The 12,566-nt window shown below is 60.9% G+C and overlaps 1 protein-coding gene across 2 annotated transcripts in view; it reads right to left on the reverse strand.

Moving 5' to 3' along the window:
* LOC111161727 (lysine demethylase 4B) overlaps positions 1–12,566 on the reverse strand; it is a 98,445-nt gene that overhangs the window by 25,699 nt on the left and 60,180 nt on the right. For both annotated transcript variants that reach the window (XM_022525606.1, XM_022525607.1), the window contains one exon: positions 4,857–5,053. In XM_022525606.1, coding sequence (XP_022381314.1) covers positions 4,857–5,053 — 197 coding nt within the window. The remainder of the gene's footprint in view (positions 1–4,856; positions 5,054–12,566) is intronic.

A 12,566-nucleotide genomic window follows, 5' to 3' on the forward strand; every position in this document is an offset into this window, starting at 1 on the left:
TAGGGTCTCCTGTTCTTTATGTGACGTAGCTGTTCCTTCCAGAAGCTTCTGGGACCTTCTGTTTAACCTGAGCTGTGAAACCACATAGTGACACGTGCATTGGCTCATTTTCATCCTCGGCGCCAGACTTTTTAACCCAGAAATGCAGCATTTGGGTCCTAGCCAACGTTCTTTTCTCTCTTCCCAAAACGCCTTGCAGAGGCCGCAGCTGCCCAGGGAGCCTCTATGGCGTGATCTCCCTGTCCTCCGCCCGACCTCTCGGCCCTAGGAGACTCCTCGAGCCGACCCCAGCCCGCCTGTCCGTCCACTTGGAACCCGCTCTCCCCAAACACAGGCTTCTCACCGGCAGGCGCACCCCACCCCAGTGACCCCCGCATGGCCAGGTGTCCGGCGTTTCACCACACAAGCTCCTTCATGGGCCGCGTTCTTCTCTCTGGTTGGAGATGCTGCCTCACACCCCATCTTCTGCTGGAGATGGGGCGGCGGGAACGCTGAGCCCTGCTGTGCCTCATAGTTGGCCTCCAGTCCCCTCTGGTCCCCGGCCCTGGAGGCGCCCAGGCCTTTCCAGAGTCCCCGGCCCGAGCAAGCCTGCTCCTTATCTGCGCACCCTCGGATCCGAGCTTCCTCTCTGTGCTGCAAAGGTGGGGCTCACTTGGCCCCCACCTCCAGTCCAAGTCTGCAGACATGGCTCAGCAGTCGCCGTCCCTCTGCTGTTCTGGGCCACTCCTGCATGGTCGTCATGGTGGGGTTTCAGGAGCGGCTGGAGAAAACCACACACTTTACCCTCCATGCTTGACTACGGCCACGGCCATAAGTTCCTGTGAACCAAAGGCTGGGACTGAGTCCAAGTACCCACGCTCATGTTTTCAGTGTGGAAGCAGGTGTCTTTGGACCTCGGGCAGCAGGAGAGGCAGCATGGGGGGCTCCTCTTGGACCCCTGCCCAGGCGGCAGGCTCCGGGTGGCCCCTAGCCTGCGGGGCCCAGAGCACCCAAGGTGGCAGCTCTCACAGGACCAGCCGCTGCTCAGGTAGCGTCCACAGGGAGCAGCTGGGGCTGCCAAGGCCCCCGGGGCCAGCACAGCCGCTGCATCCAATGAACCCGGTGCCCAAGGCCCTTCTCCCTGCCCAACCCTGCCGGCTCCATGGGACACACTCCCCTTTCCCCTCAGAGGCAAGCAGCTGAGCGGTGAGGAAAGGATTCTACCTTCAAAAACGGTCATGTGTGCTCTCGGAAGAACAATGGAGGACACATTTGGCAGGCCACCATGGGTGGGCAGGCCCTGGTGCCACAGGGCTTATCCTCAGAGACCAGGAGGTATGTCTGTGGGGAAGGGCTTGGGAGCAGGGCCGGGGGGCCCCTGGCAGGAGCAGGCCCAGACATGTGATGATCTCTAGCCTGGCTCAGGGTGTCAGGCACAGGGAGAAGAGGGGAGACAGGACACCTGTGGGTTAGCAGGCACCAGAGGGGTGGGAGGCAGGACCTGGGCTCCCTGTTTCCATTGCGACAAGAGGGTGGTGGGTGGAGAGCGGCCCAGGGGGACAGGTGGGGGTCAAGGTCAGCAGGAGCTGGCAGAGGCTACAGAGGGATGGAGACCTAAGGGTCCCTGAGAGGGAGCACAGCCCCCTCCACCGTCCGGTCTGTGGACAGCCGGGCATGGCCAGCACGGGGCAGCTCGGGCGTATTGTGAGGCTGGTGTGTGGCTGGCAGGTCGCGTACCCGCTGGAACGGGAGGTCGAGGCGGGGCGTTTCTCAAAGCCCTCGTCAGAAGGGACAAGGAGCGGAGAAGAAAAGCCCGTGTGCATCTGGAAAAGGGCTGCTTGTTCAGAACAGGGGGAGGAAGAGCACGGAGATGTTGGCCTGCGCTGGGCACCAGACCCCACAGAGGACTGAGCTGCCCAGGCACGGGTCTGCCAGGTGCTCGGGACCCAAGAAGCCGCACACCAACAAGCGGGAAGTTCACAGCTTTGTGGCCTTTGTCATGGGGCGGGGTCAATTCACACGACCAGATTTTGGCGCGGAAGATTAACCTGCAGGCAGCAATGAGGGTACAGACCGTGTCTCCTGGAGAGGCCGAGTCCTGACTTCTGCTTGAGGCCACGTTGGGGCGGGGGGCGCTGTCAGAAGACTGAACCTTTGGGGGTGGGGACCTGGCCGAGCTGGTCTGAGCAAGGACCGAGGAGAAGCTGCAGGTCCCAGAGAAGGAGAAGGGGCCGCGGGGGGGCTGGAGGTTTGGAGGAGCGCCGCAGGCAGACGAGACGGCCGCCCCAACGCCATGCCCTTGGGATGGGAGATCACACAGTGTCTGGGGACAGCTGCGGGTGTCCCAACTGGGGGTGCTCCTGGCACTGAAGCGGGGGTCAGGGGTGCTTGCTCCTTCACCTCCCACAGAGCCCGGAATGTGCCCTCCCAGAGATGACCTGGCCCTGGAGTCCCCAGGGCTAAGGGGAAAGACAGACCCGGCATCATCCCTCACCCCCGGCCCAAGCCAAGGTGCTCACAGGGAGACACCCCTCCCTGAAAACGAGCCTTCAGAGGCTCAGGGGAGCTGGCACAGCTGGTCAGGGCGGGAGGCCACGTGGCCTGGAGAGTCACATGGGACTTGGGAGAGTCACTGAGCTCTGGCTGAGGGGCAAGGGCAGCTTGGCTTTTTCTGAGAAAGACCCCCAACCCCTAACTTTAAAGAAAAAGAAGGCAAATAGCCATATTTTACATACTAAAGACTTTCCAGAACATGCTATCCCTGGGAAGAAGGCTGATTTATAATCCAGTCCCCCTGGCTGGCTACTACAGCTCCTCTTGTCAGAAAGATAAAGACGGAACGCTCCAGAAAGCACGAGTGTCTGACAAGGGGGCTGTGGCAGCGATGGGGTGGCCGAGGCGGAGGGCATAGAAGGCACTTCCTCTGGCAGAGAAGGTCCTGGGCCAGCCGGCTGGGGTCCCCTTGTCCTCTGGGCAGGCTCTTCAGACCGCCTCCAATGCCATCCGTTTCTGGTGTATGACGCCTGTTTACTGCTCACCCGCTCCGCGGACCGACTCGGCTTGAGCCACAATCAATTTGCCGTCATGCAAATGTGCATCTGGCCTGGGAGTGAGCCTTGCACAAGCTTGCTCGCGCCCTGCTGAAGGCTGGTCTCGCCCAGAAGCTGCTCTCCGCAAGCAGCACCAGGGAGCAGAAAATCAAAAAATCAAAAGGACAGATAACGAAAGCAGAAGAAAAGAGACTCACCTCCATGAGGGCTGTCAGGAGCAGCTGCTTTCAGGAACATTCTTGGAGACAGGGGCCCCAGGGGTGGGGAAATCGTGTGGGGAGGCTGAGACTGGCCAAGATTTGCGGATTCGCAGACACAGGGTAGCAAGAACAGCTCCGTCAGGGGCAGGCTCTGGGCTGTCACGGCCCCTCAGCCAGGATGTTTTTTTCCAGAAATGGGTCCAAGGACGTTTGTCCCTGTAGGGCGTGGGAGTGCCAGCAACGGGGCTTCCCGAAGGAGGGCTCTGTCCCAGCCTCCTGAGACACCGTCCACAGCCAGCGGGGACAAGACAAGGCCGCAAGTGACCGCGTGGCTGCAGGAGGCAGCGCCCACAGGCTAAGGACAGCGACGTTGCTTTTGAAGGTTCACAAAGTGACAAGAACGAGCCTACTCGGTGGCAGGGGAAGAGGATATGAAACTGCACTTCCAGCGTCTGTGAATGAGGTTTTTAGGGACAGCCACGCGCACTGGTTTATGGGACGTCTACTGTCCACAGCAGCTTTCACGCTGTCGAGCAGCTGTGAGCCATCAGGACCCGCACACAAGGCTCCAGCTCACGGCCGGGGGCCTGGCAAGGATGTGCTGAATGTTCTCTGGGCACCAGGAGGGAATCCGGCAGAACGGGGTCTGTGAGCGCTCAGATCCGGAGAGCCTGGGCGTTCCCGCAGAATCCAGTGGACTGATGTTCTGGGTCCCAGGGCACCGCTGGGCACTGCTGCTGGCTGTTTCTCCTTCCTGGCACAAAGCTGATTTCCTCCTCAGCCCAGAACTGTCCCCCACGTCCCCAGAGCCTTGGTGACATGCCAAGAGGGTGCTGTCGCTTTGCCCTCTCCTCCCCCACCCAATGCCAGGCATGCGGCCCAGCGACCGGCAATGGGGGGGCCTGGCGGGGGCCTGGTGGGGTCCACGCTGCAGAGAGGGGCCCTCCGAGCCATGACGGCGGTGTAAAGGACGTCCCTGGGGGACAAGACTCTGCACTCACTGCCATAATCGCGAACCGAAGAACCGGATATTGGAAGCGCCAAATAGTGTCCCCAGCGAAAAAGGACAGGGGTGTGGCCACCACATGGACTCCAGCATGAGACCTGCCATCGCTCGGAGCCAAGAAAGGAAGGACCTGAGCACCCCCCAACGCCGAAACAGGGCTCCTGTGCCCAGGATTGTCACGAGAGTGAGGGGGACCACCTGCATCCTCCCAGAGAGGAAACTGTGTGGCCCAAGGGCCAAAGGGCTGGCCACCCAGGAGTCGGTGATGTCGGAATGGGAAGGGACCCGAGTCCCTGACAACACAGACACCACCTGCTCCCAGGCCCACAGACCATGTTCCAGGAAGTCGGGATCTGAGAAACACATTTGCAAGAGAGACAGAAGGAGAGGAAGAGAGAAAGGAAAGAAAGAGAAAGGAGGAAGGGAGAGGAGGAGAGGGAGGGGGAGGTGGAAGGGAAGAGGAGGGGATGAAGAGGGGAAGAGGAGGGGGAGGATGGGAAGGAGTGGGGAGGGCAGGGAGGAGGAGGGGGGTGGGGCACAGCCCAGAGCCACTAGCCAGGGGGAGCGTGGGAGTGGCTGGGGCAGCAGTCACTCGCGGCACCCCAGAGCCAGGCAACTCACCTGCGCAGGAGCTTGGCCTTGAGCGAGGCCCGGGAGGCGCTCCAGGTGCTCAGCTCCGGGCTGCTCAGGGCCGTGGGCCGGGTGTGGTCGAGCACGGTCAGGTCCTTGCCTTGCTTCCACAGCTCGTAGCGTTCCGGCTGCAGGATACGCACGAACACGTCCATGGAGATCTTGACCATGTCCTTCCGGCACGTGCACTGCGGGGGGCGGTGCAGGGAACATCTGCTAAGCCCGTGACCAGTGAGCCCGACAGAGGCGGGTGAGTCCCACCCTGGCCTCTTCCCTTACTAGAACTTCTACCTCCAGACCGTGGAGACCCAAGTCGAAGCCGTGCCCTCTAGTGGAAGCCTCCGGGCCACCCCCGTGGGGTCACAGCTCCGGCCCGGCATGTAGCCTGGGGAAATGACGGCAGACCCTTTGCGGGGGACTTGGGGGTCGTCAGGCAAAGGGACACAGCTCGGGAGCCCAAGGCCAGGAGGGGTCCGACCTCCAGCTGCCCGTGTGTCGGCTCTAACCAAAATCTGCCATCTGTCCGACACACGTACCCCCGAGTAGGTCAAAATGCACGCAGACCGCTTAACAGCAGTCATTTCAAGGGTCAGGAATGGGGGAGCAGTCAGTCCCCAAAGGCTGAGAGCAAAAAAGGAAACGAGTGATTTCGGGAAGGTGCGGGGCACCCAAGGGTACACACATGCCTGCTCGCGGACGCTGCCTCACAGGTTCAGGGAGAGGAAGCCAGGACCCAGAGGCTCAGCGGCTGGCCCAGGGCGGCCAGAACTCAGACTGAAAGTGGCCCGGTGAGGAAGGGGGTGGCACAGTGCACCGGGGGGACCTGGAGTAAGGCTGTCTTGGACCGGAGGGTCCTCTGCGTTTGGGAGCTTCAAGTATGGGGCAAACAAGCACGGTGAGAACAGACTGAAATGGGGCCCCTCTTGTCCCCACTTCTGCTGTCTAGGCCCATCCCTCTTGTGCCCTGAACAGCTCCCGCAAGCCCACACGTCCTGGAGCCTCTCCTCCAGGCCACTGCACCGCGGTGGCCCCCAGCGCCGGGCACCATGCAGGAGGCACACAGGAGTCCCAGGGACCCTGGAGACACCTTCGGGAAGTTGTGGGTCAGAAAAGCCAGCTAAAGATTCCAGAAGCTGGGCTCCAGTCGGTGAGCCAGCGGTCCATCAGCAGGAAGAACTCAGGCAGCCCTGGTCTCCCGACCTACCCGCAGGATGACACCAGGGACTGGAAAATCATCCTGCTGCAGAAAGGGAGAGAAACTGAGGGGATGCTCGTCTGGGGCAGAGCGGGCATAAAGGGCCAGGCAGGGAGTACTTTTAGCTTTGTGAGCTGCCCGGTCTCATCACAACCTCCCAACTCCGCAGCTGGGGCTCAGAATCCCCACAGATAATACAGGAGCGAATAGTATACCAGTAAAACTTCATGCACAAAAACAGAGGAAGAGTCTGATTCTGCCCAGGGCCTGTTTGCAGACTGGTCTAGACTCTGGAAGATAAAGCACCTGGAAGCAGGTGGCCTTGGGGACCCCAGGAGGTGGTCTTGGCCCCGGGGTGCCCTCCTACCTTTGCCTAAAATGCACAAAGTCCTTGCCTCCTAATGGGGACACGTATCCCCAGGACATGCTGTCCTGTGAGTGCTGCCCAGAGGCCTCTCGGCAGTGACCCTTCAGGGACACGCCCGGGGACACCTGCACTGAGGTCCCCGCAGCTCCAACCTTGAACGCCGGCCTGCTCAGAACATTCTCAGGCCCTCTTTCTGCCTCCCTGTCAAAGAAACAGGCTTAGGAGAAGCCCATTTCCAAAACCATAGCTTAAAACATGTTTCCATTTTAAGCACGCGTCTCACTCTCCTTTACAACTGTGTCGTTGTTACTGTCACTTTCTTAATGGAAACGGCAAGAAGGAAAAGATGTAACTGGACGCCAGCAACTGTGCTCCCTACCCTGACAAGCCTTTCCACGTCTGCCCCATCTGCCCCGGAAACGGGGACCATGGAGGACCCCCGTGTGAGGTGGGTGCGGCAGGGCTGCGGGAGGGGCTCTGAGAAGTGTCCTGAGGAATGTCCCGCGGCCGCAGCTCCCACCCCCACTCCCGGGCTACCCACCCCACGGGAGCTAGAAGGGGAGCTCGGGCTTGGAGACCACGATAACCTGACCATGCCACCGAGCAGGAGGGAATATTTATGGACAAGTGATTCCCAGCAAACGCAATTCATTTAATGAAAAACTGCACAGGAGAGACAGTCTGGCGGGGTAATTTGGCTTCGGAGTGGCAGGAGCACAGATGGTGCCCGGGTTTCAGATTCCTGCCCGGCCGTGGCCTCCCCAGAGTCCCCATTGACAGCGACTTAAGGGATTTGTATGGAGTGGCTGTGCAATTGCTTTTCCTTGAGTAATTAAAAAAAGCACCTGTGTGCACTCTGATGCGGGGGACGCGTGGATGTGCTCGTCGGAGCACTGTAGGGAGGCCTGGAACCTGGCCCGAGCCCTGCTGGCCTTCGGGGACGGAGCCGCTGGGCGGAGCCACACTCCCGGTCCACAGGCTCTGGCTGCAGTGGGGCTAGTGGTCCGGGGGGAGGATTCTGGAGCAGCCCTGGCACCCAGGGAGTAAGCAGTGGGCCCGGGGAGGGGGCGACAGCTGCTGGAGTTCAGGACATGGCAGAGCAGCTGAGCTGGGGTGAGGGGAGGGCAGGAGCCATCGACCTACCGGCTCTGTCTGCTGCCAGCTGGTGGGGTAAGGGTGCTGAGGCCGACAGAAAGACCGAGCTTCTCCTCCCGGGCCCAAGCAGATCCCCAACAGCCCAGCCCTCAGCACCAGCTCCCTGTGACCGGGGCATCAGGCTGCTGTCTCTTGGCGCTGGGCTGGGCCAGCATGAGGAGGCTCCAAGCTGAGGGGGACTGGCCCGGAAGGGGGCTCAGAGCAGGCGGCGGGAGGGGCTCACAGAGGGCTCCTCAGGACAGCCAGCAAGTCGCACTATTTGTTTTCATTCCCCCTGTCATACCAAGCCTGCGGAGACAGGCGTTTTCAAGGATCTGCTGGAGTCACTCGAGCTGATAGTTTCTGCCGCTCTCGCACCAGCTCCCCAAGTTCACAGCCATCCCCCACCCCCGTCAGCACCCGCCACACACAGAGAGAGAACTCTCGAAGGGAGTTGGCTGTGTCCTTAGTTTCTGATGAGAAATGGGCACAAATGTGGGGGAGGAGGTCAGGGGGCCCCCCGAGCCGCCACCAGGGCACGCAGCCCCCAGCTGCCAGAACCGCGTGGGGGGCTCCGTTCTGAGTGAGGCTCAGTCACGAGGGTGCCAAGTGGCACCTGTCCTGCCCCAGCCAGCCAAGGCGGGGCGGCTGGCGGTCCCACTAGTGCCAGGCAGGGCCATGTGGGAACAGAGGAGGAAGTAAAGGCGAGAGGCAGGAAGCTGGTTGGGGGGAGGGGAGGTGGGGAGGGATGCACTGTCAGGAGGGGACACCCCTCCCCCCAGCCTGCCTCCCACCCACAGCACGGGCCCATTACCCACAGCTCCCGGTCCTCAACCCTGGTTCCAGACTCACCCGTCTGGACATGGCCCGGCCCCTGCGGCCCCTTGCCAGTTCCCTGGTACCATTGGCCGCCAGCAGCGAAGCAGCACAGTTGGGGCCAGGACAGGAGGGCTACTGCCCCTCCCCACTTGTGAGCAGAAACTGCTTCCCGGACAACGCTTCTGTCCAGTAGGGCCGATGGCCCTGCAAAATACACCTCAAAGAACCCTTGACAGATGGCCCCAGGAGCTGTCCACGCCAATTTCCTTAGTTGGCACAATGCGTTCGGTGGTGCACCCCTCAATTCAGGAAAAACCTGTACTGCCGGAGTGACAGCAGAGAGGGGAGCAACGGCCCCCCACGGCTGCCCACACAGCCTGGCGAGGCCCCCAGCTGCCAGCCCCGTTGGAGCGGGAGGCGCAGCCACTGGCCCTTCCTGTCACTCGAGGCAAGTGTCTCCTCCCAGGGACCTCACCCGAGGAAGGGATAAGCCCGGACAAAGCCGGCCTCCCTTTCGGTACCGACGAGACCACGCGTGCCCAGGAGGAACCATAAGCAGGCTGTTCGATGGCTGTGGGCAGACCCGCACGATGGCGCCGAGCACTGCTGCTAACCCTCGGTCCTGGACACTGGGGGGATGACAGAAACGTCCTGGGGACGGACCTGTGACCTCAGGAAATACAACACGCATGCTCACAAGTACAGTCAGGCCCTGTCGTGAACAAAAATCTTTAGGAAAAGGCCAAGCCCCTTCATCAGACACCAACCACGGCTCTTTCAACCGTGGGGCCAAACCATTTTTGTGCCCTTTACTTTCCTAAATCTCTTTATTGGGCAGATGTGTCCCTTTAAGTGAAAGACGGCCACGTGACAGAAAGCGGGCCAAATGCAGCCCACCACCCGTCTGTAAATAAGGTTTTATTGGCACGTGGCCACAGCCACTGCAGTGCTGGTGCTACCACAGCTGCCGGAGCAGTTCCACGGACACCACATGGCCTGCACACTCACGAACGTTCACAGAAAGTTTGGTGAGCCTTGGTCAGAGGAGGGGAATGATTTCCACAGGGTGGCCTGAGGCCTAAGGACCTCAGCGGGGTGCATGCCACAGGCCGACCCCGCTGAACGGTATGAGCCCCTATAGACGCTCTGGGGACTGGGCTGTGGCCCCCCACGTCCCCAGGTCAAGGCCCTAACCCCTGAGGTGCCTGCATTTGAAGACGGGAATGTCGGGAGCTAAATACACTGAAACCAAGTCCTCTCCCCGCTCCACGCAAGGACATGGCGGGCAGGCAGCTCTCTGCAACGCGCCAGGGGGCTCGCACCAGAACCCAGCCCCCTGGCACCCACGTCTCAGATGTCCAGCCCCGTAACCGTGGGGGGATGTGCTCCTACTGTTTCCAAGCCACCCAGGTCCTTTGTTGCAGCAGCCTGAGCGCCTGGGACAGGTATCCTTGTGCACACCCCCCACTGTCCTCTTCTTGATTGAGCGGCCACACGCCCCCACCGGCCGCTTCCAGAATCCAGCTCTCATCAAGTGCCAGGAAGCACCTAGAGCTGCTGCACAGAGGCCGGACCCGAGGCCAGCTGTCCTCCGTACCTGCAGCCCGAGCTGGCCGTTCTCCACGAAAAGGTGTTTCCTGGAGCCCCAAAGGACCTCAGGAGGCCTGGGCCACCTGCCCTTTACCACGCTGGGGCCAACACCCAGCCTCAAACGGTACCCGGGGCTGGACAGGACCAACCCCATGCTCTCGGGGGGCTTTGGGTCCCCTCCTACCAGAGACGCCGGCTCCTAGCTCTCAGCCACTGATTTCCCACTCCTTGCTCGGAACCGCCTGGTGTTGCTGATTTTACGAACTCGGGTAGTCACACACGGAGGAGCGCAAGCAGAGGTCTCTGGAATGACACCTATGGAGTGACGGGGTCAGGCCCCGGGGCACCCGGTTTACTCGAAGCCCTGCACCTGCACCTCCAGCAGAAGAGGAAAAGGCAAACGGCCCTGCGTGGTGGGGGGTGTCCTCCTCTCCGCCATGGGGTGGGTGTGTGGCGGCGCCCTCTTCTTCCTGAGTCAGTCCCACGATGCTACACCCACAAGGGGTTACACTCTGTCCACAGCCGAGGAATACGTCCCGGGGGAGTCCCAGGCGCAGCTTCCCTGACCGATGGCCCGCACAGCAGATCCCCGCGCTGTCTGGCCTGGAGGGTGTGCGGGCGGAAAGGGCCCGTGACTTCCTAAGCTTGCGGGTGAGTAAAAGGAAAGGGACTGAGATCAGACTGGGCCCCTATAAAGCCACACAAAACCAGAGCAAAAGGGTCTCAGACTCGGAGCTCCAAGAGGGTCCCCTCTCCCACGTGTATACTATTTTTTTGTGCTCTCCGCTGGCGGGGCTGAATGGAGGCGGTGTCGTTGCACGCTGGGCCTGCCCTGCAGCGGCCCTTGGTGGCATCAGGCTACAAGAGACACATGCAGCCCTCCCCTGCTCCCTCTGGCGCACTCTCCTCATCCTGCTGCCGCTCACGTCCTGCGGCTTTTGACCGGACAGGCAGCTGGGGGCGGGCCAGCGGCAGGACGCCTCCTCACCCACCCAGGAACTCACTCACCAGGCCCTGAGGACTCCGGTGGCAACAGGCCAAGAGGGGAGGGGAGGGAGAGGGTGGGAAGAGGAGAGACAGCGGGGGCAGGAGCCTGCCAGGGCAGAAACCCAGCCAGGCCCAGGCCGTTCCCCAGTTGGGGCACTCCCAACGCCAAGCCTCCTGTCACACCTGCCCAGGCCTCTGTGACCCCCAGTGGCTCACTCCTGTCACAGAACTGCACAAGAGGCCGGGGATCTTGAGAGCGCCAGCCAGAGGCTCAACAAGAAGCACTCATGTCACTTCCAGATGACAAATGACAAGAGCTACGACCGTGGAGTTGAGGGGCGCTGGGCCTAATCTGAGCGCCGACCTGGGAGCAGAGAGCCTGTCACCGCAGATTGGAAGACTGACGTATCAAACAGCCCGACATGCATGCATGTGTCTCCCAGGACCTGCCACTCAGACCGAGGAGAATGAGAAAACAGGGTAGGGTAGAGGTTTGCCTCTGGTTATCAAGAACAGGGGCCCCAAGCAGAGACAAATAGGTTTCTTCTTTCCCAAGCATGAAAAAGTAGAAACTGGGATGTCGTCAGGCTCGGAGCGGCTGGCCCTCAGGGCCCCCGGGGGCAGAGGGCAGGCTCAGAGGGCGCACGGAGTCGGACCAGCACGTGGGCTCCCAGCACTCAGGATACCTGGCAGCAGGGACTCCCAGACCACCAACGCGAGACCCTTACTTCCACAAGGGCCCCCCTGCAGGACGAAGACCGAGGGCTGCCGCTCAACTCAACCTCTCCCTCCCTAGGCTTTAAAGCAAAAAAAAAAACCACGGGCGCCTGGGTGACTCAGAGGGTTAAGCCTCTGCCTTCAGCTCAGGTCATGTTCTCAGGATCCTGGAATCGAGTCCCGCATCGAGCTCTCTGCTCAACAGGGAGGGAGCCTGCTTCCCCCTCCCCGCCTTCCTCTCTGCCTACTTGTGATCTCTATCAAAAAAATAAATAAAATCTTAAAAAAAAAAAAAAGCAAAAAACCCCAAACCAAACAAAAAATTCAAGTTTTTCATAGGAATCAGTATTAACGCCCAATACATCTTGGAGGATCTCCTTGATCAGCTTCCCGTGGCCCTCACTGTGAGAAGCACTGCTCACGGGATGCTCCAACCACACGAGGGCCGCCTCGGGTCCCAGTCAGCAGGGGGCGGGCGGCCACAGATCCGTGGCTCCTCTGAGATTGGGCGCCCCACGAGCCCCCCTGCTCCCCATCACCGCCCAGGACTCATCCAGCCACTGAGCACACTGGCGTCTGTCCCGTGGATCCGGGGTCTCCTCCGCAAGCATTTTTGCTAAATGCAAAGAAAGCTTCAACCCACAGGCTCAGAAATGCGCCCCCCCCATTTTCCTCGGGAGGGTGGCGCCAAGCCTTGCCTACGGGGACAGGGATGGGAGGGGATGTGGGAAGTCATTATGATAAACCTTTCTAGGGGAAGGGGACCAGCCTCATGCTGTCGAGGGTTTTAAATGAGATCATGCAGGCAAAGCTCCCAGCCAGCGGCTGGCAGATCAGTCAGCGTCGGCGCGTTTCCAATCGTAAAACAAGACCCCTGCCTCCTAATTCTCCA

Source organism: Enhydra lutris, unplaced genomic scaffold (assembly GCF_002288905.1).
Source record: "Enhydra lutris kenyoni isolate GAN:26980312 unplaced genomic scaffold, ASM228890v2 scaffoldscaffold86, whole genome shotgun sequence".
Taxonomy (NCBI): Eukaryota; Metazoa; Chordata; class Mammalia; order Carnivora; family Mustelidae; genus Enhydra; species Enhydra lutris.